Source organism: Natator depressus, chromosome 9 (assembly GCF_965152275.1).
Source record: "Natator depressus isolate rNatDep1 chromosome 9, rNatDep2.hap1, whole genome shotgun sequence".
In the NCBI taxonomy this organism is placed as follows: Eukaryota; Metazoa; Chordata; order Testudines; family Cheloniidae; genus Natator; species Natator depressus.
Window position 1 is genome coordinate 101,764,575 of NC_134242.1, and position 27,811 is coordinate 101,792,385.

General features: G+C 42.0%; 1 protein-coding gene across 2 annotated transcripts in view; it reads left to right on the forward strand.

Annotated features, from left to right (window-relative positions):
• Window positions 1-219: 219 nt before the first annotated feature.
• Window positions 220-27,811, forward strand: part of OGT (O-linked N-acetylglucosamine (GlcNAc) transferase) — a 79,733-nt gene continuing 52,141 nt past the window's right edge. Inside the window, exons 1-7 of one of the 2 annotated variants that reach the window (XM_074962844.1) lie at window positions 220-436; window positions 6,726-6,876; window positions 8,211-8,454; window positions 12,297-12,365; window positions 15,393-15,509; window positions 17,296-17,375; window positions 27,211-27,406. In XM_074962844.1, coding sequence (XP_074818945.1) covers window positions 400-436; window positions 6,726-6,876; window positions 8,211-8,454; window positions 12,297-12,365; window positions 15,393-15,509; window positions 17,296-17,375; window positions 27,211-27,406 — 894 coding nt within the window. In that variant the 5' untranslated portion in view covers window positions 220-399. Of the gene's footprint in view, window positions 437-6,695; window positions 6,877-8,210; window positions 8,455-12,296; window positions 12,366-15,392; window positions 15,510-17,295; window positions 17,376-27,210; window positions 27,407-27,811 lie in introns of both variants that reach the window. The other variant, XM_074962845.1, reaches the window with a different exon arrangement.

Sequence of the window (27,811 nt, forward strand, 5' to 3'; positions counted from 1 at the left end):
CGGAACGATACCGAGAAGATGAGTGGTAACTTTTTATAGGCTTCTATGGCTCCCTAATCAGGGAGCCCATCGAAAGGAGGCGAGTTAGTTCCAGAAAAAGATTTATGCGCCTCAAGTGGATTTGATATCGGCTAGGATTCTACACCGCCCAGGGTTCCTTTGCCTAGACGGACTATTTTGTGGAAAGAAATAGGTCCGTCAGGAGCCATACACCCCGGCCGTGTAGCTTCCTCCGCCTCTGCCGCCATTTCTGGAGCCGCCGCCTTAGCGCGAAGGGGGAGCTCGGGACGCTGTTGCTCGGTGGCTTGTTCGCGCCTGATTGGGTCTCTCCGCGCCCGGGGAGCCCCAGAGCTTCAGCTCGAGGCTCGCCCGCCCAGCCGCAGCCCGGCGTCTCTCCTGATGGCGACCTCTGTGGGGAACGTGGCTGACAGCACAGGTACCGGGCCTGCGGGGCCGGGCAGGCCGTGCCTCATCTCGCTGTGGGGGTGCGGGAGACCTGAGGTCACCGCCCAGCTAGGGCTGCGGTGTCCCCGGAGGGCCTTGGGGTGGGGTCCCTGCCGGGCAAGGGGGGCTGCGGTGTCCCCGGAGGGCCTTGGGGTGGGGTCCCTGCCGGGCAAGGGGGGCTGCAGGCCCCGTGCTGGGGTGGGGTCCCTGCCGGGCAAGGGGGGCTGCAGGCCCTGCGACCGCTGTTCGCGGAGGGCCGTTTGCTGGTAGTTCCCGTTCCGGGGTCGCAGAGCGTGCCCTTCCCCCATGGGGTAAAGGGGTCCTTCTCCCCAGTCAGCCGCCGCAGGCGTCCCGCTGCCACTGGTCCTTTGGTTCGTCTGTGTGGGCAGATTGGGATATTGATACTATTGAGAATTGAAGTTTAATTCCAGAGCTCAGTTTTCTGGGGGTTCTTAGCCATTACGGCAAATGTGGTTGTTTTCAAGAGAGATCAGCGAAAATAAAAAAGCACTGAGGTGTGTACATTGGCAGTGGGGGAAGGGTTTTCCGCTGATGAGAAGCACAAGCTAATACGGAAGTATTCTGTATCCTACTCTGTTGATGTATGAATCCTATAAAGTGTCAGCATAAAAGATTAGTTCTTGTAGTTTACTTAGTTCTGTCCTTTTGCATATTGCCTCTTCTGTTTTGTGACCAAGTAGCTGAGAAGTTTATACTAAATGATTCAATTTGAAAGGTGGAATTTTCCAGAATCCTGTGTCTGAGGTTCAGTAATTGTGTATAGGAGAATGCAGTCCCCAGATATTTCACACAGCAACTCAAGGTGGCTCGCTGATCCTGCAAATCATACAAATTGGTCACACTAAATTTCTTTTATGTTCTTTCTGTAACAACTTGTGGTAAATAGTATAAATTGCAGGTCTTAAACTGCAGTTTGTGGGGGCCACATCAGCCTAAACTTTTTTTAACTTTTATTTCTATTTTCTAAGTCACATTGTTTGGCTTTTTTGTTTTCATATTTCAGTTTTCATCATAGCTTGAATTTCTTGTAAAGCATCACTGAGTGTGCATTTTTTGATGTGTTGTAGAACCATGATTTAGTTTGTACTTGCGTGAAGGCTTTATGAAATAGGACCCAGAAATATTTCTTGGGAAATGCCTGGACCTCTCCTCCTACCTCATTCCCTTAGTTCCAGTTACATTTTTTAGGAGTTCCTTTCTGTACTTTCAGGAGTATGTGTTGAAGTGAACCAAATACTTTATTTCATAAATTGACAGCTTAATAGGAAAATGCTTTTAAGATCTGCTGTTAAGATCAAATCTTTTGCAAGAAAATTAGCTTTTGGCATCTTTTTGTAGCTTTTTCTTCTTTGTTTTCTAAGCTGGTTATTGCTGTTTCTGAGCACTTGACAAACATTAACTTATTGTCACGGCACATACTATTCTTGGTCAAGATCTCTCATAAAGTAAGGTACTCTTTAGAAAACATTTGAATTAATGCACTTACACTAGACTATATAAATAATAGCTACAGAGTTCTGTATGTGCCTGAGGAAGAACTCTTCTGGAATCTACTTAACTATCATTGTTACTTTCAGAACTAGTTTGACTTGAAGTGGACTCTATAGGAAGGTATTAATTGCAAGGCTGTGCATTTGTTGGATAAATGGTGTCTCTTATGTATCAGAAGTGTTAAAGAGCAAAGCTCTGATTTCATTTTGGACTCTGATCTAGCTGGCCACCCCACATCCCCCCCAATACTTGCGAATAGGACCAGTTCCAAAATTTCACAGAAAGGAGTGAAGTGGTTGGTTGGCACTAGTGCTCCTGAATTTAATTGGTGGGGAGAAGTTGGGATGTCGCTCATTTTTGAAAGATTTGGCAAACGAAGAAAATCTAAGGGTGTGTTTCACTGATCCTCAGGTTAGTAGAATCCATTCTCCCAAGTTTTGGACAAAAGTAAAGCATCTCTGAGCCACTTCCTTGTATCTATCACCGTTCAGCAGGGTGAATTTGATTTAAATCACTAGGCTCGATTTAATCATGGATTTCTACATAAAAGTGCATTCTTGTTGGTTGTTATAAACTTAATACATATTCTTTACAACTCAGAGATAGAGATGTAGGTTTCATTTTTAGAAGGTACACACTATACAGTTTTAAAACAGTGTATTATTTTGAAAACTTTTCCGATTAGTTTTACAGCTCTGTCAGAAAATGAATGATTGGTTATTTCATTTACCAAAGGTAATGGAAGCAGATATTTATGAAGTCATTGGGAGGTGAACTATCTCCAATTCAATAGGTTAATCATTAATATTTGGAGGATTTTCTTGCCATGCTCTATTAGGAGGAGAACATCACCAGAGAGACATTTAAATTGTTTTAGTTAACTAAAACAACAACATTATGTATTCTGGATTTTTTTCTTCAACAGCAAGCATATAATATTATAATAAAACAAGCATATAAATGTCCCTTGCTTCTCACGTTTATCTCCAGACTTCTTCTCCTTGTCCGGATCTATTCCGCCCCCAACAATCGTCTATTCATTGAACTTTTTGAAACTTTGCTCTTTTAGAGAGAGGTAAGGGATTGACTCTGTGTACACAAATTTACAGAGGGAGAATAAGGTTGACGTCTGTTATTTCTCACCTTTCTTTTTCTTTCTTTCTTTCTTTCTAAACATTCTTGCAGTTATCTCTGGAGAGACAAATCCAATTTGAGAACTACAAAACTAAGCATCTCTGATGATATCTTCTAGACTGAGCACTGAGTCCCATTGGTTATATAGAAAGATTAACCTAAATAATCTATGCAGAAGCCTGTGGAACCCCATAGGATTGGGTCCCTAATCTATGAACTGTTGGAACTCCTTCACAAAACTTTCCTTAACCTTACATGAATATATTGTCTCAAGCTATAGAATTAGAATTTATAATCCCTATTCCATGATGAGATACATTATAGCTCAAAGATACCTTAATTAAAACTATCTTTAGATAGGTTTTTTCCCTCAAAAACATTTTATCAAAAAAAAAATCCGATTAAAATAATAAAAAAAACTTGCTTTTTTTTTTTTTAATTGATTTTTATCCACCTTGCCCTCCAGTTTTAAGCATGAAACTTAGATGTTTGTGTTTTGGCAGATGGGGTTGGGGGGGGGGGGGGAGGCGCGTATCTTAAGTTTCAAAGCAAACAAATAAAACAGATTACCTTTAGTTTCACAATTGTAAATCTCATTTCAACATTTCCATCTTGAGTTAAGGGTAGTAGTACATAGCAATTGATTTCCTCCTTTTAGCTTCCTTTGTCTTTGCAACTTCAGTAGTAGTAGAACACTTAACAGCAGAGATTGGAATTTTTTTTTTACCAGGCACAAGCTATTTGAAGGACTAAAACTGAACCAGCGGTAGCACCAATGGGAACTGGGTACTTAACAGTGTGGTCTAGGCCAGTGGTTTTCAAACTTTTTTTCTGGTGACCCAGTTGAAGAAAATTGTTGATGCCTGCAACCCAGTGGAGCTGGGGATTAGGGGGTTGGGGTGTGGGAGGGGCTCAGGGCTGGGATAGAGGGTTGGGGTGCAGGGGTGAGGGCTGGGTATGAGGGGTTCAGGGTGTGCGAGGGGGCTCTGGGCTGGGGCAGGGGGTTAGGGTGCAGGAAGGGGTCAGGGCTCTGGGCTGAGGGTGTAGGTTCTGGGTTGGGGATGAGGGTTTTAGGGTGCAGGAGGGGGCTCTGGGTTGGGGGAGCTCAGGGCAGGGGGTTGGGGTGCGGGCTTAGCTCTGGCGGTGCCCAGTCAGCGGTGCAGCGGCAGACTTCCTGCCTGTCTTGGCACCGCAAACCTCTTACTCCTGAAAGCAGCCAGCAGCAGATCCGGTTACTAGGTGGCTCTCGCCCACAGGCACCGGCCCTCCCAGCTCCCGGGCAATGGGAGTGTGGAGCCAGTGCTCAGGGGGATGTGCAGCCCCATGCAGCCCCCCCACACCTAGGAGCCAGACCTGCTGCTGGCCGCTTATGGGGCGCAGCACGGTATCAGAACAGGTAGGGACTAGCTTTTCTTAGCTGGGCAGCGCCACCAATGGGACCACAGCCACCGCGACCCAGTGCCTTACATTCCGTGACCCAGTACTGGGTCACGACCCATAGTTTGAAAATCACTAGTCTAGGCCATCCTCTGGTGAGTTGCCTAGTCCTCCACCAGATCAAGTTCCTGGGAATGGTGGTGTCCTTAGATTCCCGAAGAAGAGTCCAGCTTTCATAGCCTGTGACTAGTAGGTCTAAAAATTGGAAGCACCACTTATTCTTTCAGCCTATTTTGGAGGTTTGTCTGCGAATAACTTGAGCTAGCCTCTCTTGGGAGCTTTCCCAAGCTGTGTGGTAAAACTTGAGGGATTCATAGTTTATGAACCTGACCAGAGTGTTGCTAATTCCACCCTAGGGCAGCATGTCAAAGCTATGAACAGTAGGAGACATGCTAGAGCTGTCTGTCTTTCCTTGAAAGAGAACACTGAATCAGCTTAGCCTTCCGAACATGAACGGAGTTTCTCTCTACAATCAGCACTGGAAAGATTCATTTTTAAATGAAAGATTGAAGGGATACCATCAATTTGAAAAGAGTGAATTAAAAAACTGAATAAGTAGCTTCAGATTCCCTTGACCTTTTTCTTTCTTTTTTTCATAATTTCCTACTTTTCACACAGAAGTATACTTTTTAGATTCTTACAACCAGAGGAAACTGACTTCCAGGGATTTCTGTAGTATCTATATGCTTCTCTGGTAAATTAGATCTGTTTCAGGTCCCTAGTATAACAGAGGATTCACTGTACATGGGTTTTGCATTTAATAAAAAAAAGATCAACCAGGTTATGGTGGGAAATGTTTCTCTGCGAAACTGGCTGCACAAGGGTCTGGTAAAAATACATTCACAATAATTGGAAAAATAGAAGTCTTTCACTGGTCTTTCATTTACAGTAATCTTCAGTGTTACAAGTAACAATCGGTGGTACAAAATGTTCAGACAGACCTTGGTGCAGGGCGACTTACCTGTTCTCTGGGACAAATGGATTTTTCAAGCCCTGCTTAGTAGTAGTATACCTGTGCTTCAGCCTAATCGTTCATTTTCCATGCCAGGTAGCTGTGATTTGCATTTGGGAAGTAGGATTGCACGATCTTTGTCTCAGAAAGGTGCTGTTTTATTTAAACCATTAAAATATGCATATATACAACAAAAATATTCAAGTTTTATCAAACACATAAAACTCCTGTTCCTAATCCAACTAGACATTCAAAATTAACTCCCTCTGCTTAACAACCTTGCCCCCCAAGCCTTCCTAATGACCCATTCCTTAAAGGGCTAGGAGAATATAGTCTTTAATTACAGCATGCTCTGTTAGCCAAGCCACCCTCTGGATGGTTGTGGTGGTGGTGGTGTTTTGTTTTTGTTCAGCATAGATGAGATAAGCAGTGTGTGAGGGCAAGGGAAATACCATTTGAGACTTGCTGGCACCATATGAAAACTTTGAAACAAGTTCTAATGCAAAACAAGTCTGCATATGTAGCAAAAGTCCTTGTGTTCCCTTTCTTTTATTTCTTGAGGGTTGTGGGGTTTTTTGTTTTTTTTTGTTTGTTTGTTTGTTTTTTGCATGAAACCTGTATCTTTATTTTTAAGAATGCTACTGTTCTTGCTTTTTCCCACCCAATACTTACTAGAGCAATGGATTATAATATTATGAGCAGGTTCTAGCTTCAGGTGGGGGGAATAAGCAAACAGATTCAACCTGTTTTCATGCTGAGGTATTAAGGACAGGAAATACAATATTGCAGCAGAAGTCTCTTCAAATAGAATTTCAGTGTGAAGTCTCTAATTCAGTTTTAAAAACTCAGTGGTTGTATCTTACGTTATTTAGTTTGATAGTTTTGTATGTCATGAAAAGAGAAGCAGGGAGTAATGACTGGTGAATTTCTGAAAATAAACAGCTTTTAATATATTGATTATAAATTCTTACTGAATATATTTCCCAACCCTGACTGAAAAAAGACCATTGTAAAGTAAACATATAACATCTCTAGCATTAATTTATAAAAGAATGTTGAAATGAGGATTTAGGAGTTTAAAATGCCAGACACTCTAGTGCTTTACGTAGTTTCAAGCATTTTCATCCTTTAATTTTACACACCATATTTTTACAACTTTTTGTTTCCATTTTCTAACTTTTTGTTTTCCCCCCTAAATGTTTTGGTGATTCTCCAGAACCAACGAAACGTATGCTTTCCTTCCAAGGGTTAGCGGAGTTGGCTCATCGTGAATATCAGGCAGGAGACTTTGAAGCAGCAGAGAGACACTGCATGCAGCTTTGGAGACAAGAGCCTGATAACACTGGCGTTCTTTTATTACTATCATCCATTCACTTCCAGTGTCGCAGACTGGACAGGTAAGAGATTTGGAATGTCCATTTCTACTCTTGGTTTCGTTAACACTTCTAGTCTGAAAAAAAGAATCTATTAATGCTGTCTGCAGCTATGAGAAACTTTGTTATAATTTTAGTTAATTTTGTTATTTAACTGATATTTGAGTCACTACTTGACTGACAACAGAGAAGATCAGAGCAGTAGCCATAGATTATTTTTCCGTTTTTGGCTTTGGTTATGGTGAATAGCATCCCAGGCAACTCCAAGGTAGTGTCTAATATCTCTTCTGGGCTTTTTTACCACTTTCTGTAGAGGTGGTATCCAAGGTTAGTAAATTATGCTCCATGAAACCCTCTACCAACTTGGGAATGGGAGCCTCTGTAATGACAATCTTCGTGCAAAACACATGAAAGTGTGTTTGCTTTTATTAAGCCTCCTCAGAGCTTTGGGTTTTGTGCTCAAAGTAACCGAATTGAAGAATAGAGAGATGCACACATTCCTCTAAATAGCTTAAGTTGGTTAAACTTGTGACAGGGATAACTTCTCTTAATGCCATAAATGGACAAATCAGCATCAACTGTATGTACTAGGTGCACTCAAAGGCACTTCTACGTTATTCATTGTTTCTTCTGGTGCCACTTGGACACTAGCTGTTAGGCTCCATCACATATTGTTTATCCCTGAAATATGTTCCTCTCTTTGCAATCTTTGTGAAATTTTATTAGTCTCAAAGTTGACTCACTGGTGTACTTTTACCTTCATTCATCTTACTTTCTACTATACCTCAAATGTTTAAAAGCTTGTTAACTGTTCTAGTTATTGGATGTGTAACTAATTAAATGGTGTGTTTAGAATTATTGCTACAAGCATCTCCTCACCATAGTGCCTTGGGATATTTTATGTGGTTTAGATCAAGTGTAATATTTCCCAAGTTTAGGGAACAAAAAGTTTCTACATCACCCCTTCCTGGTACTCTGTCTATTGAAAAGAGTCAGAAAAAACATGTGTGTAAGTTGATCGGAAGGCATGCCAAATCCTGAAACCGTTGAAACGTGTGAATAGAAGTTTTTTGCGGTGTTTTTGATCCATCAGTGTGAGCTTAGGCTAGAAGCTTTGCAAAATTGTACTTACCTCTGACAAGTAATCTGTCTTGAATAAGCATGTAAAATATTGTAAAGTTGGAATAGTAGATTTTTGTGCCTGGGCAGATAAACCTTGCAGGGTGGTTTTGCAAGGATGGTTAGTTGGTTATATAGTTGACTGACTTGAGATTGTACGAGTAATTCTGGCCATAGGCTTGCCTGTAAACCTCCCCGTTGGCAAAGTTGTTTGTATTAACTTGTCTGATTTTCTCCAGGTCCGCTCACTTCAGCACTTTGGCTATTAAACAGAATCCATTGTTGGCCGAAGCCTACTCGAATCTAGGAAATGTGTACAAGGAACGTGGGCAGCTGCAAGAAGCTATTGAGCATTATAGGCATGCGCTACGCCTCAAACCAGATTTCATTGATGGATATATTAATCTGGCTGCTGCACTGGTAGCTGCGGGTGATATGGAAGGGGCAGTACAAGCCTATGTTTCTGCCCTTCAGTACAATCCTGTAAGTAACACTCTGTTCATAGAGCTCCATGTTATACCCCACCATCAAGCACACTGCTGCTTCAGTACAGATAGAGAAGTCTTTGGTTTACATGATGATTTGAAGAGTTAAGGCTGGTGGTGAAACCCTAACCATAGACTTAGTGCAGGGGTTCTCAGGCTTCATTGCACCGTGACCAGCTTCTGACAACAAAAATTACTACATGACCCCGGGCTGGGGGGGCCGAAGCCCAGGCCCTGCCACCCCGGGCCAAAGCCCTTGGGCTTCAGCCCTGGGCGATGGGGGTTGGGCTTTGGCTTCGATCCTGGGCTCCAGCAGGTCTAACGCCAACCTGGTGACCCATTAAAACGGAGTCGTGACACACTTTGGGGTTCCCGACCCACAGTTTGAGAACCGCTGACCATGTTTCTAGTGTCAGATTTTTTACAATTAACATTCTTTTTACAGGTTTTAAAAGGCATGACACTCTTTGCTTGTCTGTAAAAAAAAGTTTTTCTGAGAATGTTCTATGACTGCTTCTTATATACTTATCTCTATAATTGTGTTAATAAAGGAAATTTCCCAAGCAGTGACTCTGAAAAAGATCTGGGAGTCGTGGTGAATAATCAGCTGAATGTGAGCTCCCAGGGCAATCCTGTTGCCGCAAGGGCTATTTCAGTTCTTAGCTGCATAAACAGGAGAATCTCGAGTAGGAGTAAAAAGATTATTTTACTTCTGTAATTGACACTAGTGAGACTGCTGCCAGAATACCTGATTCCTGTGTCCAAAATTCAAGGATGTTGATAAATTGAAGAGGGTTCAGAGAAGAGCCAGGAGAGTGAATAAAGGATTAGAAAACATGCCTTATAGTGGCAGACTCAGGGAACTCAACCTGTTTAGCTTAACAAAGAAGATTAAGGGGCAGCTTGATTAGGGTTTGTGTACACTTAAAACACTGCATTGGCGCAGCTGTAGTGCTTTAATGAAGATGCTCTACTCCGAAGGAAGAGAATTCTCCCATCGGTGTAGTTAATCCACCTCCCCAGGAGGTGGTAGCTATGTCAGTGGGAGATGCTCTCCTGCCAACATAGCACTGTCTACTCTGGCGGGTAGGTCAGTATAACTACATTGCTTGAGGTATGATTTTTCCACACGCCTGAGGGATGTAGTTATACTGACATAAGTTGGTAGTGTACACCAAGCCTTAGTCTATAAGTACCTACATGGGGAGCTGATACTTGATAATAGGTTATTCAGTCTAGCAGAAAAAGGTATAACGTGATCTGGTGGCTGGAAGCTGAAGAAATTCTAACTGGGAAAAAGGCATACATTTTTAATAGCAAGGGTAATTAACCATTGAAACAGTTTACCAAGGGTTATGGTAAATTTCCCATTGCCAGCAATCTTTAAATCAAGATTGACGTTCTAAAAGATATGCTAATTTGGGGAAATTCTGTGGCCTGTGTTATACAGTAGGTCAGACTAGATCACAGTCGTCCCTTATGGCTTTGGAATCTATGAATGTTTTTAGATTTTTCTAATAGGTGATGTGCTATTGATGCCTTTGACTTACATGAGAAATTCTGTGAGAAGGAAGAGAGTAGGGAAAAATTGATCTCTGGATTGAGAATTAGGGAATGCTGTACTGTCACTAACTTCTTTTAAAGTTTTTAAATCATATGGCAAAATATAAACCTGAAAGTTGTTAAATACTGATAAATCCATACTATGGATTAACAAGATGCAAAAAAGATTAATATTTAATATTTCAGTGTTTCCCTTGGATGGGATCATCTGCTTTAGTGACTTTGTCATATACCTAATGCCAAGATGTTCAGTATCTTTTTAGTCTTCAGTAGAGCCTTGCAACCTGACCTGAACCTGACAGAATCAGAATACAGTTGTGGGGTTCGGGTCAGGTCTGTCACCTGTTGGCTGTGTCACCACTTACCCATGCAGTCAGTGTGGCAGTGGCTGCAGACCCCTCTCCTGCTGGCCACTACAATCTCTCTGTGGAGTAATACTGTAGCACTTCTCACGCCACATCATGCACAGTACAGTGAGGCCATGGTAGCCAGCAGGAGCAGGGCATGCAGCAGCTGTCATGTTAACTCCGTGGGCAAGGGGAGTAGGAAACCCCTACCAGGCCAAACCCCAAGGACGAGGAGACCATGCTGACAGGAGTTAGGGGGGAAAGGGTCATGTTTGGGTCAGTTCTATAAATGCCTCAACACACTCAGGTGGGATTTGCATTGGGTTGTGCTTGCTTCAGGTTCGTTTCAGGGTTTAAAATTAGGCCTGAGCTGACCTCTGGTCTGCATTGTGCTCTCCAAATACTTTACACAGCCCTGCTGACTGCAGTGGGACAATTAGTTACTGGATCAGGGTTGTCAGTTTCCCTGGGGAAAAACTAATTTAGGACAGGGCCCTGGTAAATACTGGTTTAAACCAGGAATCTGCGAAAAATAATTGTTAGTATCCAGAAGTTCAGCAAGCGTAGAACAAATAATTTCAAACTTTAGATACATCCCTTCAGAACTGAGGAGTAGGTTCGGAGTTAGTTTTCTGCTGTATTATGCTGCATGGCCAATAGGACCTGGACTGGTAGTCTGCAACTGTGCATGCTTCTGATTGCTTAGTGCTTCAGGCCTACAACTCTGCATTTTTGTTTTCATATGATCAAATGTTTTTGACTTTTGTGTATATAATATTGAAAACTGAAATGAGTCATGACATGTATAAATTCCCTGAGAGAGTACTGAAGCAAAATGTATGCAGATATTCTGATCAGTTATTATAAATACATATATTAGTATTATACCCACTCAGTTTTACTTTATTTGTACGTCTGTAAATTAATCCACATATATTGTCTTGTGTAACCACGATTTGAATATGTAACTAAAACTAAGTGTAATGTGGTGTGTATTAATGAAACTGTTTTTAAAATAGTCCAAGTGTAAGGCATTTTCTAACTGGCTTTTTGCTGGGGTGGTTAAAAACCATTATTTTATTTGATAAAAATAACCTCTGGTAAAAAATTCCGTTAGGTTTAGCTTTCCTCATTGCAGAACAGTCAGCTTGTGCGCTGTTCAGGAATACTGTACTATTGTTTTCTTATACAAATGTGGTGTTCTCAATGTAAAACAAGTTTAAAATGTGTATCTTTCTGGGGAGTAGACACTGGAGGTGCCTTCCTCTCCTGGTCCTCCCATTTGCTGCCAATTTTATACTTTAGTTCTGAGTCCTGGCTCTGGTTACGGTGAAAGTAAGAAAATGATAAAATAGGGTCAGTGAAGCAGGTGAAATGGGACAAACTACCAAATGAACAAAAGTGGAAAATAAACGCTGCCTTGGAGGCAGGGTTACTTTCTGTCTAGGTACTTAAGGTCCCATCACAACAGAATCTGAACAAAGCACAGATAATTATGAAGGTACGATTAGGGTGATGCGCTTGAGAACTAAGGTAGATTTTTATGATACAGTTTCTCCCAAAATTATTTTCACTACTGCTCAAAAGAATTGTGACCCTCATACAAAAATGAGACCTAAAAACTTATTTTCTTTGTTTGCTGTTGGTGTTTTTCCATTATTATGAATTGGATTAATTGGGTGCTTCTCTTTATAGGAATCACCATATTACTGTTTAACAGTTTGATTACGCACTACATCAAAGATTTTAGGTCTAGCAAAGTCATTAGACTTCATCTAGTTGGTTACGAAGGGTCTTGAACGGTACAATAGAAAACAATGAGCACTTGGGGATTAGAGAAGTCTAAGCACTTTCATAAGATCTCTCTGAAGAGCTTTGAGGTCTCTTCACTCCCAAGTGCAGCTGCTGATAACATGACTTTGATTTTCAGGACTTGTACTGTGTTCGTAGTGACCTGGGGAACCTGCTCAAAGCCCTGGGTCGCTTGGAAGAAGCCAAGGTAGGTGTTCAGTAGAATACATTTAAACGTCAATGTTTTGAAAACTTGAACTTTTCACCAAGTCTTCAAATCTGCGTTGATCTGCAAACAATCTGAGAAACTGCTGAAAACTGAAGGCACTGAATTGCCCCAGCGTAGTTGCAGGGCAAGATGTGGCACGTCTATGTTAAATGTTGGTTTAAAACAAGAAACGGAACATTACTGAGTCTTTCTGCTGAACTAGACTATCTGATATCATTCTGAAGTCTTGGGCAGGGCCTTCACCATGATCTTATCTGGAAATAAATAACATTCCTTCAAATCTGAGGCTTGCCTGCTGGTGCCAAGCAGAGAGCCTGTGATTTAGCTCGAGATTCCTGTACAATGCAGGTGCTATTGAAAATGCTGCTCTTCTAAAGTCCTTTGCAGCTTGTAAGTGGAGAAGAACCTTATCCAAATGTTACTCTGTAATATTGGCTTTTAAAGATTTTATTCTTTAACCTTTCCCCTCACCTTTATAGTGGAAGAAAGGCTAATAAACTATCATCATCCCCTAAACTTGTGCTTCCATGTCTTCCCCCAAAATAAAGCATCAGAAGGACAAAGCTGGTTTGTTTGGGAAATGAACTGATTGAAAGAAAACTTGCTAAAGTGGAAAGGTGGCTTCTAGCAGTCTGTGTTTCCCAAACTGAGAATTTGAATACCAAGATGGGTTTTAAAGCTCTTGACATATTTAAAACTTTGATTGCAAAACAAAATGGTCTTGTTACAAGCCACCTTACGCGTCCGCGCTGCAGGGGTGAGGAGTGTGGAGAAACCAGAGTGACTTTGGACTCCACGTCTGTCACTCCAAGCCCCACGCGCATGCTAACAAGTGGAGTGTATGAACAGTGTAGCTGTCTGTTTGGCTGCAGCACCATCTGGGGAGGGATATTTCTTTTAGCACCATCTATTATGGGGTAGGGGGAGTGCCACTTCAAAGTGCATTGTTCATATTTTTTTCTGACAACTCGGATGCATACTTGTCTAGACCAGCATAATTCACAGTTGGTCAGATCTGAGCTGAACAGATTCTGAAATAGTAGTTCACCAATTATAAATGTCTTTGAGACGCTTGGTTCTCAGCCCACCAAGTGGACAGCTAACATGCATTGCACTTCACTGCAGCTTTAGTGTGACTGGTATAGGCCAAGACACTGCGCCTGCCTTAGGTTGCTGACCTCTTTGTTTCAGAGCTCTGGAGACACCTAGTCTGAAAGTTGTTCTGTTTTTTCTGAGAACTCACTGAGCAAGAAAAATATCTTGAGTAAATTGCAATGTATTTCTTTGGTTATCAGTGCATTTGAAAGATCAAGCCAGCAAATTCCTTACAGTTTGAACCAAAACTTAATTTCTTGGTAGACATTTCAGAGCCTTTCTTCCCAAAAAAAAAAAGTCCCTGCTGTATGCAATAGCCCTGATTAACCCTCTCCCTTCTGCATGACTCCTATGTTACAGATTGTTCTCATTCCCATGTTAGACATATCCAGAGAATTTCAATTGCTTTGTTGAACTTTTACTAATGATCTTGTTTTATTTTCTCTCTTGTTTTTGGTTTTTCACCACTGATATTGTATTTAGAAGGTTTCAGGTGGGTGAAACCTCCTATTCCATGCGTAAGGTGCCTCGCTGAAGGGAGCTCGAGGCCTGGATCTAGGGCAGACACACACCTCCTCCTCCTCTTCCAGCAAGGAACGCACCGAAAAGTCACATGATGAGAAATATGGTAACGGGTTTGTAACTGCCACAGCAAAACCATTTGCCTCCATGCCTGAATCTTCTGTCTTGTGGCTTCAGAAACAGCTTAAAATATTTTATTTACAAGCAAGTAATGTAAGAGAATGTTTTATACTACTAGCCACAATTCTTTCAAAGAAATAAAGTAAAAGTAAATTAAGATATTTAAAAAAAAAAAGAAATAATAATTGGAAATAGTTTATAGTAAAATCTTCTAACTCTTCTGGTTGTTCATTTTTTCCTTTTTTTCTTCTTTGTTTGGATTGCAGCGTTCTGCTCTTCTGATGATGCGCTGTGATCCTGCAGTAGCGCAAAGGCTGCGCAGCGGTAACGCGCATTGCGTGCGAGTAAGCCCTTGTGAACGGTTGACTAGATGATTAATCTCTGATTGGGCGGCTGTCTGAGCTCCATGCCATACTCCTTTAGATAAAATCGGGTCACTGTTCATTTAGTCCAGATGTCAAATTTAACATGGAAGTTTCTACATGGGCCTGTCTGGTAGATTAATGATTCTGGTTGGCCGTTCACTCTATCTTGGGGCATTCTACGTAGCACAGCAATTTGCAGCGATAGCGTGGCGGCGTGCTGTTAGGATGCGCCAGCGACTTCTTGCGCTTGCATTACAGGGACCTAAACCTTCATGCAATTCTGTTATTTGAGGTTTTGAAGCTGCGATAACTCAGTCAAAATATATTCAAGAGGGAGGAGTTGTGAGTAGAAATAGCAGAATAAAATACAACTTGCATGTAACTTCTGACTCAGGGGAAAGAACAGGTAAGCCTTCAAAAATGTTAATGCCATTTTCAATAGTTTTCTTCTAGATTTTTTTTTAAAAACATTTTATATCCATATCTTCAGAGTACTTTTAAAGTCATATACATTTTTCCTGACTTAAGACCTTTTTATCCAAGGGAAACCAGTTGCTTTATGGAGTAAATTCTTGACTCCTAGATGTGACGGACAAGTCAGAACTAGAAATGATTTAGAAGCAAAATCCTCAGTTCTGTACTAACAGGTGAATTGGTTTCTGAAGGCATATTACCTAAAGATCAGCATAACTGAAAAATGGTGGGTTTGCACTTAGGTTTTGGTTTGCGCTGGCGCAGGATCAGCCAGCTGTTTACAGTGCATTAGTTTTGGCGCAAGCTAGCCTATACTGCAGGATCACTTTTGGCTGGTTAGAGAAGGAATACTGACGATTGTTTTTTTTTCTCGTTTTTCTTTTTACAAATATTCCCCTTCCTCTCTATCTTTCTTCTTAACTGTTTCAAGGCCTGTTACTTGAAAGCAATTGAGACTCAGCCAAACTTTGCAGTAGCATGGAGTAATCTTGGGTGTGTTTTCAATGCTCAAGGAGAAATTTGGCTTGCCATTCATCACTTTGAAAAGGTAACTGTTTACGCCTGTCATGTTCTTCAGTTAATTCTAGTGAGCAAAGAACTGTGTACATAGACATAAGTACTTTTCTAGCTGGTAGAAGTATTCAGGTCTGCATATACTACTATCCAATGTGGTATATTGTTAATTACTGGTATAACTTAACTCATGAAATACTTATTCACGTGTTATGCTGCCAAGCTGACACTGGAGTGATGTTTTAGAATTGCTGTAATAAGGAATTATCAAAGGTGGAAAAATTCTGCTCTGACAGAGCATGTGGTAAATGACTTTAATAGCCTTTTTCCATCTCTAACTCCTGTGAGAACTGCTTTATTACAAGCATTTCTAAAATGTCATCCTGGTAGTATCTGAGCACTCTTAAATAAAGTTGGTTAGTACAATTTCCTGTTAAAGTAGTTTTCTTCAGTTTGCTGTTTCCAAGTATTTCCATTGAACAGCTTAGGAAAGTTACTTCAAACAGATGTACTAATTGCATTTTCCCACGATGTTAAATATTGTTTCCTGCCCGTGTTTCTACCTCTAGATTCTTATGTATAATTCCTGCTCTTGCTAGTGTGCAACACCTCCCAGTTAGTATAATCTGATAATGTGCTGTTTCTCTTCGGATTCCTTAATGGTCTAAATCCAGTCCTAATATATCCTACACAACAATTTTTTCTTGGCCTCTGTGACATAAACCAGGATCACAAACAGCAATTATGATCATTCAGCCATTTTTAGTCCATGTGGTAGTTTTCATATGAGTGACCTTTAAGTTTTTAGTCTATCAAATGCTTATCTAAAATCTAATGTTACATCTACATTCTGTATTTTGTATCTTTAACTTATTAGCATACTTTCAGTTCCTAGTAAAATAATGTACCAGATATGAACTTGCTAGAATAGCCTTCTAAAGACCAATACAATATTTGCTCTTTTACTCTTGTACTGACTCTTTCTCTATAGCATCTAAAAAAAATTGTAGTTGGCTCAGTATTTTGCCACAGGTGAGGGATATGGGTTGCATTTCTTAGCTGTGTAAGTACAGGAGGGTTGTTTCCTAAAACAGGTAGAGAAATCATAGCGTTGCATTGGTGGGGGTAAAGTAGAGTAAACCCAACTTCAAACAAATCTTTGGGGCACAACTGTGGGGTTGAGGAAAATAGTCCCTTATAAAAAGGGATTCACACCAAAATGTGCATGAGTGATTCACTCAAACACTTTTCTAGGATTTCCATTAAGTCTTACTAGTTGTAAAGCTGTAAACGCTGTTGTCTGTTGCTCCCTCATGCAGAATAGCTGTGCTTCAGCATCATTGTGTGATGAAGTGACCCCCACCCCATGATCTTGCGAATACCAAGAATACTGCATGATGAAAGATGTTAGTTTTTTGTTTTATAACCTAAAACAACCACAATTGGCATCTGTTGGAATCCATTTTGACAGGCGAGGGATTGCATGAACGTGGAGACAACTAGGTCAGGGTTGATATATTGGTAGGCCAGTTTAGGGGAGCTTGTACTGTGGTGTGTTCTGTGGATAAATTGGACTTCAGTCCTCACTGTTGTCAATCCAGCATCTTTCACAAGTGCTAAATTCACTCCAGAAAGCATGCAGAAATATGTTGTGTATATTAGCATTTTATGCTTACCTTTAATCTTCCTTACTCATTAGTTTTATAGAATCCTTTAAATAACTGCTTACAAATTGGGTTATATACATTAAAAAACTATTAAGTTTGGGTTTCTTAGTGTACTGTTCAAAGCTTGTAAGTTACCTTTTTTAATATCTTCAGGCTGTGACACTTGACCCAAACTTCTTGGATGCTTACATCAATTTGGGGAATGTTCTGAAGGAGGCAAGGATATTTGACAGGTAAGCATATAACATCCCTTCAGCAGCCAATCAGATGCTTAACCAAACATGTATTAGGACTCCTAATTTAGAAAGCTTTTCTTACTTCAAGCATTGCCTGTAAAGACTGCAATTCAAGGAGAAACATATGCTCTTTATATGCAAGCTTTGAGCTTCCTGGAGAGCAGAAATTTAGCCTTGTCTGTCACTACCCCTGTTGGTATCCTTCTTGTGAGATCTAAAGCTTTCACCTCATTTTTATTAATACAGTGTAGTTAGGCTATTTGCCAAAACTTTAGTTCTGCTTTGCCTTTTTTTTTTTTTTTTTTTTTCTTCTTTTCCCCATTGAGACTTTCCTGCTCCATTCTAGATGACTTGTGTTCATAGACGTGTAGGGCTGGAAGGGACCTCAAGAGGTCATAAAGTCCAGGCCCCTGTGCTGAGGCAGAACCAAGTAAATCTAGAGTCTAGACCAGGGGTCTCAAAGTCAATTTACCTTAGTGCCAGTCCTCAAATCCGCCCAGTGGGGCAATAATGTCACTCATGATGCCCAGAACCTGCCCCCCCAAAACTCCGCCCCACACCTGCCTAAGGCTTTGGGAGGGAGTTTGGGTGGGGGAAGAGGTCTAGGGTAGGGGATTGGGGTGCAGAAGGGGTCAGAGGTTGGGCTCTGGGAAGGGGTGTGGGGGAGAGGATCTGGGGTGCAGGCTCTGGGATGGGGTTTGGGTGCTGGGTGCAGGAGGAGGGGGTGGGGTTGCAGGCTCTGGGAGGGAGTTTGGGGGCAGGAGGGATTGTGTGGGGATGGGGTGGGGGTGCAGGTGCGGGCTCTGGGAGGGGGTTGGGGTGTGGTGCTTACCTGGGGCTCCAAGGCGGGGCAGGCTGGGGGGGCCTCTGTGTGCTGCTGCCCCCAGGCACCACCCCTGCAGCTTCCCATTGGCTGCAGGGGCGCTTGGGGCGGGGGCAGCGTGCGGGGGCACAGCCCTGCCCCAGGGCCGCAGGGAGAGGCTGGCAGCCATGTGGAGCAAGCGCGCAGGAAGCTGCTCAGCTCCGCTGCACTGCCAGTGGTGAGCGGGGCCCCAGGCCATTTTAAATCGCCCGGGGGACAGGCAGGGTGGGAATGCACTGGGGCGGCAGGCAGGGCCAAGAGAGAGACCTGGCCCCAAAATTGCTGGAGCCCCACAGGCCACATTGGAGAGGTTCTTGGGCTGCAGCTGGCCCGCTGGCCGGGACTTTGAGACCCCTGGTCTAGACCATTCCTGACAGGTGTTTGTCCAGTATTCAATGATGGGTATTCCACAACCTCCCTTGGAAGCCTATTTGAGAAATTAACTACCCAGATAGTTAAACCTTTTCCTAATATCTAACCTAAATCTCCCTTGCTGAAAATTATGCCCGTTACTATTTGTCCTGCCTTCAGTAGATATGGAGGACAACCATTGTCCTCTAACAGTGCTTAACAATATCAGGTCCCCACTCAGTCTCCTTTTCTCAAAACTAAACACGCCCGGAGTTTACTTCAACCTTTCCTCATAGTCATAGGTCATGTTTTCTAAACTTTTATCGTTTCCTGTTGCTCTCTTATGAACTCTCTCCATTTTGTCCACATCGTTCCTAAAGTGTGGTGCCCAGAATTGGCACACTACTCCAGCTGAGGCCTCACAAGCGCCAAATAGGGTGGGAGAGTTACTTCTTGTGTCTTATATACAATACTCATGTTAATATGCCCCTGAATGTTAGCCTTTTTCATAACTGCATCACATGGTAGACTCATTCAACTTCTAGTGCGCTATAACCCCCAGATTCTTTTCATTGGTACTGCCACCTAACCAGTTATTCTTCACTTTGTAGTTGTGCATTTCATAGAATCATAGAATATCAGGGTTGGAAGGGACCTCAGGAGGTCATCTAGTCCAACCCCCTGCTCAAAGCAGGACTGATCCCCAATTAAATAATCCCAGCCAGGGCTTTGTCAAGCCTGACCTTAAAAACTTCTAAGGAAGGAGATTCTACCACCTCCCTAGGTAACGCATTCCAGTGTTTCACCACCCTCCTAGTGAAAAAGTTTTTCCTAATATCCAACCTAAACCTCCCCCACTGCAACTTGAGACCATTACTCCTTGTCCTGTCATCTTCTACCACTGAGAATAGTCTAGAACCATCCTCTCTGGAACCACCTCTCAGGTAGTTGAAAGCAGCTATCAAATCCCCCCTCATTCTTCTCTTCCGCAGACTAAACAATCCCAGTTCCCTCAGCCTCTCCTCATAAGTCATGTGTTCCAGACCCCTAATCATTTTTGTTGCCCTTCGCTGGACTCTCTCCAGTTTATCCACATCCTTCTTGTAGTGTGGGGCCCAAAACTGGACACAGTACTCCAGATGAGGCCTCACCAATTTCGAATAGAGGGGAACGATCACGTCCCTCGATCTGCTCGCTATGCCCCTACTTATACATCCCAAAATGCCATTGGCCTTCTTGGCAACAAGGGCACACTGCTGACTCATATCCAGCTTCTCGTCCACTGTCACCCCTAGGTCCTTTTCCGCAGAACTGCTGCCTAGCCATTCGGTCCCTAGTCTGTAGCTGTGCATTGGGTTCTTCCGTCCTAAGTGCAGGACCCTGCATTTATCCTTATTGAACCTCATCAGGTTTCTTTTGGCCCAATCCTCCAATTTGTCCAGGTCCCTCTGTATCCTATCTCTGCCCTCCAACGTATCTACCACTCCTCCCAGTTTAGTATCGTCCGCAAATTTGCTAAGAGTGCAATCCACACCATCCTCCAGATCATTTATGAAGATATTGAACAAAACCGGCCCCAGGACCGACCCCTGGGGCACTCCACTTGACACCGGCTGCCAACTAGACATGGAGCCATTGATCACTACCCGTTGAGCCCGACAATCTAGCCAACTTTCTACCCACCTTATAGTACATTCATCCAGCCCATACTTCTTTAACTTGCTGACAAGAATACTGTGGGAGACAGTGTCAAAAGCTTTGCTAAAGTCAAGAAACAATACATCCACTGCTTTCCCTTCATCCACAGAATCAGTAATCTCATCATAGAAGGCGATTAGATTAGTCAGGCATGACCTTCCCTTGGTGAGTCCATGCTGACTGTTCCTGATTTGATGTTTTCCTTGCTAAGTGTAGTCCTTTGCACCTTGCTGAATTTCCCCTTGTTGATTTCAGACCAGTTCTCTAATTTGTCAGTCGGTTTGAATCTAATCCTGCCCTCCAAAGTACTTGCAACCCCTTCAGGCTTGGTGTCATCTGCACATTTTATAAGCATACTCTCCACTCGTTAACCAAGTAATTATTAATGAAAAATATTGCATAAGACAGGACTGACCCCTATAGAACCCCACTATATACACCCTCACAGTTTGACAGCAAGCCACTGATGATTACTCTTTGCGTAGTCTTTTTCAACCAGTTGTGAACCCACCTTATAGTAACTTCATTTAGATATCAGGGTTGCAAAACTGTATGGAGGGCCAGATAGGGAAGGCTGTGCCTCCCCAAACAGGCTGGCCTCCGCCCCCTCCCACTTCCTGCTCCCTGACTGCGCCCCCCCCCCCCCCCAATCCCCCGACCCATCCAACTCCCCCTGCTCCTTGTTTCCTGACCACCCCCCTCCCGGGACCCCCCGCCCCTAACCGCACCCCCACCCCCTATCCAACTTCTCCTGACTTCCCTGACCCCTACCCAACCCCCCTGTCCCCTGACTGCCCCACCCCCACCCCCCCGGACTCCAATGCCTATCAAACTGCCCCCCTGCTTCCCATCCCCTGACTGCTCCCAAACTTCCACCCCATCCAACCGCTCTGCCCCTTGACTGCCCCCCAGAACTGACTGCCCCTTATCCAACCCTCACCGCCCCCTTACCATTCCGCTCAGAGCGGCAGGACTGGCTTATTGGAAAGCCTGGGAGCTGCGCAGGTGCAAGCCGCGCTGCCTGGGGAGGGGGAACAGCAGGGGAGGGGCTGGGGGCTAGCCTCCCCAGCCAGGAGCTCAAGGGCCAGGCAGGATGCTCCCACGGGCCGTAGTTTGCCCACCACTGATCTAGACCGTATTTCCATAGTTTGCTTATGAGAATGTCAAGTAGGACTGTCTCAAAAGCCTTATGGAAATCAAGGTATACCACATCTACTCCATTTTCTCTATCCTCCAGGCCAGTAACCCTGTCAAAGAAGAAGGAAATTCAGTTGGTTTGGCATGATGCAGTCTTGATAAACCATGCTGTCGATTCCTTGTAACCCTGTTATCCTCTAGATGTTTACAAATTGTTTAATAACTGGTTCCAGTACCTTACTAGGTATCGAAGTTAGCCTAACTGATCTATAATTCCCCGGGTCCTCTTTATGCACCTTTTTAAAGATACATACTGTTTTGCCCATTTCCAGTCTTCTGGGACATCATGTGTCCTCCATGAGTTCGCAAAGATAATTGGTGTTAGTTCTGAGACTGCTTCAGCTAGCTCCTTAAGTAGTCTAGGATGAATTTCCTCAGGCCCCGCGGACTTGTATTTAACTTATCTAAATATTCTTTAACCTGTTCTTTCCCTATTTTGGCTTGCATTCCTTCCCCCTTGTTAATATTGTGTTGAGTATCTGGTCACCATTTCACTTTTTAGTGAAGACTGAAGCAAAAGAGGCATTAAATACCTCAGCCATCTTGATATCATCCATTATTAGCACTCCTTTCCCACTAAGTAGAGGACCTACAGTTTCCCTTTGTCTCTCTTGCTCTGAATATATTTAAAGTGCCTCTTTTTATTACCTTTTGTCCCTTGTTAGGTGTAACTCATTTTATGCCTTAGCCTTTCTGGTTTTGTCCTTTCATGCTGGTGCTATTTTTTTGTATGCCTTAGCAGTTTGTCCATGTTTCCAGTTTTTGTAGGATTCCTTTTTCATTTCTGATGGAGCCATATTCACCTCTTACTGTTCTTCCTATCTTTTCTTTTCATCAGGATAGCTTGCAGTTGTGCTTTTAATACTATCTCCTTGAGCAACTGCCAGCTCTCCTGAATGCCTTTATCCCTTAGATTTTTCTTCCCACAGGACCTTACCTACCAATGCTGAGTTTGTCTTATGTCCATTGACCTTATTCTGCTGCTCTCTCCTTCCTTTCCTTAGAATTGTGAAATCGTCATTTCGTGATCACTTTTACCCAAATTGCCTTCCACCTTCAGATTCGCTCCCAGTTCCTCCCTGTTCATCAGAAGCAAGTCTTAATGTCTGAGGCAGAGTCCATTGTCTTGGTCTGTGTGTGGTGGCACCATGTTTGGTAAATGAGCAATTTCTCAGTCAGAACGTACAACCCTAATCATCAAATTTAGTCTTGTGCTGGGCCTTTTACTGGACATGCGGACCCTGAGAGTGTCTGTAGCATTGAAGTTAATCCAGTTTCATCCAGGCACTGCTGCAGTGAATTATTCAGCATACTCTCTTGCTGTGGACCAGTGGGAGTTTCAGTACCAAGTTAGAGCATGTTCCACAATATCTAACACAGCCATATCATGTTTCAGAAATGTCACCATTGTGGAGATATTCAGGTCTGCTACCTGCAATCCATCCATATTTCCATGCAACATTACTCTGGATTTAGCCTTGATGAAGTTCTCAGTTTGGGACAGCCGACTTTCCTCACTGTTTTAAAAAATCCTCAGACTCCATGGCAACTATTTGCCATGTTTAAAGAATAGTTAATTAGCATAGTATATGTTTCTTCAAGGTTGCCTTCAGGAATCTGTTCTCTGCCCTCCTCCTTACAGTAAAGTCGTGATTACACTGAAAGACCTGACTGGTGAGGGAGTGGTTTCTGCCCCTTATCCTCAGATTGGATGCATGAACATGTAATCAGGGTACAAATGCTTTCTGGAAACTTCCAAGTTCAGTTGCTGAGAATAAACATTTTTCCTACTGTATGGATCCATAGACGTGGTCATCTTGAAGAGTCAGAGTTAAAATGGTAGATAATCTTTGAGGACACAAATTATTAGGTTAATCAAGACCAGAGAAGATCAAGCAATCTAAGGTAGCTTAATGAATGGGCAAGATGATGGCAAATTAAATTCACTGTCAGTGAATTTCAATGCTATTTAGGAGGGATAATTTGATCTATTCATATTCAGACCTTATTGGGCTTTAAATTAAATGTAAAAACTTGAAAAAATAACTTGGCAATCTTTGGACACTCAATGTGCAATGGTTATCAAAAAAGAAAATGGTGTTAGGATAATTATGAAGATAAGTTGTAGAGTTCAAATGTATTCTTGCCTCTGGAATACTGTGTTCTGTTCTGGACAGCCTATTTCAAAATGGTGTAATAAAACTTAGTGGCGGGGGCTCAGAAGCTGGTGATAAGTGATTAAAAAGGCTTAGAGAAATTTCTAAGTGAAGACTTAGAAGATTGGGACTGCGTAATTATGAGAGGAGATGTGAATTCAATAAAACCTCGCCAGCAGACTTAAAACTGATAAAAGGATATACTGTTATGTGCAAGGCACAGTTATTTCACTGCCACAGGATACTGTTGAAGGCAAGAGTGTAGAATTTTAAATAGTTTCAGAATTGATGTGGATAGTGAGACCATCCAGAGGTACAAAAGTTAGGACTTAAAACTCTTGGTGGTTTTTTTTAAAACAGATATAAACCCTTGTGTTTCAAGGCATAAGGAAGCCTACAATGGGGGCTAGGAAGAAACTTTCTGTGAGGACTGTTTATTCCATAGCTGCTGAATCCAGTACAGACCTCTGTCTCAGAATACTGGACAAGACAGACTGCTGGTGCGCATTTGTTTTAATTTCAGCGTGATAACACAGATGTGAGTTGATGCTTTATGCAGAACATTTTTGGTCTTCCTTGAATTTGCCCTTTCCATGCTTCAGACTTGGGAGACCTGGGTTCAGTTCTCTCCTCCATTCAGACACTCCCTGTGTGACCTTGGGAAAAACCACCATGCCTCAGTTTTCTATTTGTAAAAGGGAGAAAATAGCACTGCCCTACTTCTCAGAGGGTGTCCTGTGAGGATAAATACATTAAAGATTGTGATGCTCTCATACTAGTGTGGTGAGGGGTCAATAAGTACCATAGATAGTTATTTGTTCACTTGTAACCAGAGATGTTTCTTTCTGAAAGGCCGAAGTAGGAATTTGCAAGTTGACTATTATTGGGAAGGTGGTTCCTGGATTATGGTGGCGCCTTTAGGATGGCTCTGTCTTCCAGTTCTAACTACACAGGTTGAAATTTGTGAGCTGTAAGATCAGGGAAGAGCACATAGGATGGTAGCTTTGTTGTTATGTATGATTGCCATGTCAAAAAAAAAAAAAAAAAATTGGCCCGTCTAGTTCAACAATGCCTGTACCTGATGGTTGGCCAGCCGCTTATAAAATATTTCCACTTTCAGATCACTTTGGATTTAGGAGGAAGGGAGTTCCTTAATCCTGTATAGCTATCAGCTTTTTCTTTTTCAGTTTTCAGCCTTCTTCATTTTGAATGCCTTGTTTGTTTGTTTTTTCTGGTTTATGGAAAAGGATAAATAGTCCACCATTTTATTTGATATGCTTTTTATATCAACTTAATTCCAGACCTTCAAATCCTACTTGCTACTGCTTTTCTCTACACACTCTTCCACTTCTGAGATAGGACAACTAAAATGGAGCACTATATTCAGCTGAGAATCTTTTATCTATTTTTTTTTTTATATTCTCTAGCATATGTATTGCAATATTTGTGGCTGCTGCAACACATTGCATGGATATCTTCATTGACCTGCCTAAAATCTCATTTTAGTTTTGTGCGATCATTGTTAATCTGAACACATAAATCTAAAATTTTAGTCCATAATTTTTTCCTGGGAAAAGAGCCAGGTTGTGGTGTTTTAGTGCTGTGTACCATACTGTGTCTGAATTCATAAATAGGGTTATAATTTCTATTGACTGACGTGCAGCTTCTGAATTTCATAGATGGCCTGAAAGGCACATTATGTTCTATTCTGGCCACCTGCACAATGCGGATCCTAGAATTTGACCCAGTAATTCCTATATGAAGCTCCATAATATGTGGTTAAATTAGAACATGTTTCTTAGAAAGATATCTGATTTGTTGATTACCTTTTGGTGATCTGTTCCACTGTGTATATGCATTATTAAATTAATGTATTTTTTAGGAATCAAGATTCTTAGCCACATGAGATTTTTATTTATATAGAGGCACGGGTGTGCATGATCTTCAGACAAATAAAAAAGGTAGATTCTTAATACATGTTTACAATCTAAATTAGACATAACAGAGCAAGGAATGACACATAGGTTGGGGATGAGGAGGCAGAATAATGGAAAGATGAGCTACAATAATAAGATTGAATGCTTTGCCATAATTTAACACTTTGTCGTGTTAAATTGATATATTTTGACAAAATAAATTTGCTGTAAAGGTCAGAGTAGCATTTTTAAAGCAAGATCTCCTGTTCCGCGTAGCTGCTAAAGTAAAAGTAATGACAAGCAAAAAGAACACTTTATTTCATCCCACGTGGGGATTATTCACGTACAATGTAGATAAATGTAAGATAAAGCAAATAATGCAAAGGGACTCTATTGGAAACAGACTGTAAAGTTGGCTGATGAGATGGCCTGAGCTTGGCTACATTATCTCAACAACCTGCTGAGGTAGCATTGTTGCAAAAGTAAAACATACCCCTTAAGGAGGACTAGTGTGCAAAAGAGAAGATACTCTTGGATCAGGGTACCTCTTAAGGCAAGAAATATAATATGCTAAATGTGCTAAAAGCTGCACACTGTAGACTAATCACAAGGACTCTGTCCTGAAAAACATAGTCTAATTTTAACTTGTCCTATTTAACAAAAGGGAAGGTAACAAAACAGTAGGGGCTGGGTATATGAGAAGGAACAGGGATGAGAACCAGAAGAATACAAGGTTATTTACGGCAAGAGCATTATGGAAAAATAATCAATGTGTGGATCTTCAGTATAAATGACACTCTTCTTAGTTTCATGGGCAAAGGGGGCTTGAGGAGGGATTTGGACAAGAAGGGTAGTAGCCTGGAAAGGCATTCCTTGTGTAGAAGGGCAGCATCTTAGACCACTTCTAGAAGCTACATAGTTTGTCCATTAAACACCTTGTTCCTTTTCACATTAGCTCTGTAGAGTTGATACTTAGTTGGCCACAGAAATCTTGTTTTCATGAATTAAACATCTCGGTAGGTATTACTTTCTTTTAGAGATCCTTACATTCACAACTGATTTTTCTTAATGTAGTAGAAATATATTTAAAGTTATATTTTTTTTCTTTAAAGATGACTTGCGAAGGTGGGGAAGGGGGAATTGATCCTTTTTTAGTTTGATACACAAAGGAGACCTGTGAGGGGAATTTGGTTTTTGTGTGTGTCTACCTCAGAAATGTTAGGGATTTCAAGTCCTTTTTGTTGGGGGTTGGAGATGTGCGTGAATTTGTTGATGACTGCAATGTGGATTAGAAGCTCTCTTGGCTCTTAACTGATGGGAGCAGAGTGTCATTCTCCCAAGTCTGTTAATTAAATAGATGTCACAAAAAAGCAAGCAAAGCTTTTTAAACAGTCTGAATAAATCACTTGTCTCCTCAGATGGGTTTCACTTTTAGTTTCTGTAATGTCATAATCCTTCTTTTTCTCCAGTTGCCCTTATTCTTACAGGGTAGACAAGACTTTTCATGCCTTGACCTCAAAGCAGCAAAAGGCACAAACCCTATTTTCTCGTCTATGTAGGTTACCTTTATGACCAAGTTAAATGTAAAAATAACTTTCTGCTGTCATCTTACATAGGCCATGTGAACACTAACCACACATCTCTCATTACAGAGCTGTAGCAGCCTACTTACGAGCCTTGAGTCTGAGTCCTAATCATGCAGTTGTGCATGGCAACCTGGCCTGTGTGTATTATGAGCAAGGACTGATAGATCTGGCAATAGACACCTACAGACGTGCTATTGAGCTACAGCCACACTTCCCTGATGCCTATTGTAATCTGGCCAATGCTCTAAAGGAGAAAGGCAGTGTAAGGAGCATTTCTGTTTTCTTGCAGTCTACTGTATTTAAGAGGTTCAGCTGATACTTATTTCAATGCCTTGAATGATAATGAACTTTAAGGTGGGATGTTGCCTTTAGTGTGTGTTTGATTTGCTTGTCAACTTGTTGGAGAAATAATAAGAGTAAAAAATTCTCCACCTCAAAGCTTATAAAGGTAGACATATTTACTTCTGAAGGAATTATGCACCAAAAAATTAAGCACACAGTATTTTAAAATTCTGCAAATTTTTTGTCAATAAATAAATGTGGCTCCAGCATGGCAGTTGGGAGCACAGGCCACTGGCTGCTTTGAGGTGGGAGATCACCCTGAAGGACGTACCTCCCTCAGGACAGGGACTCGGCAGTGAGGCTGCACCCAACCCTGACACAGTGC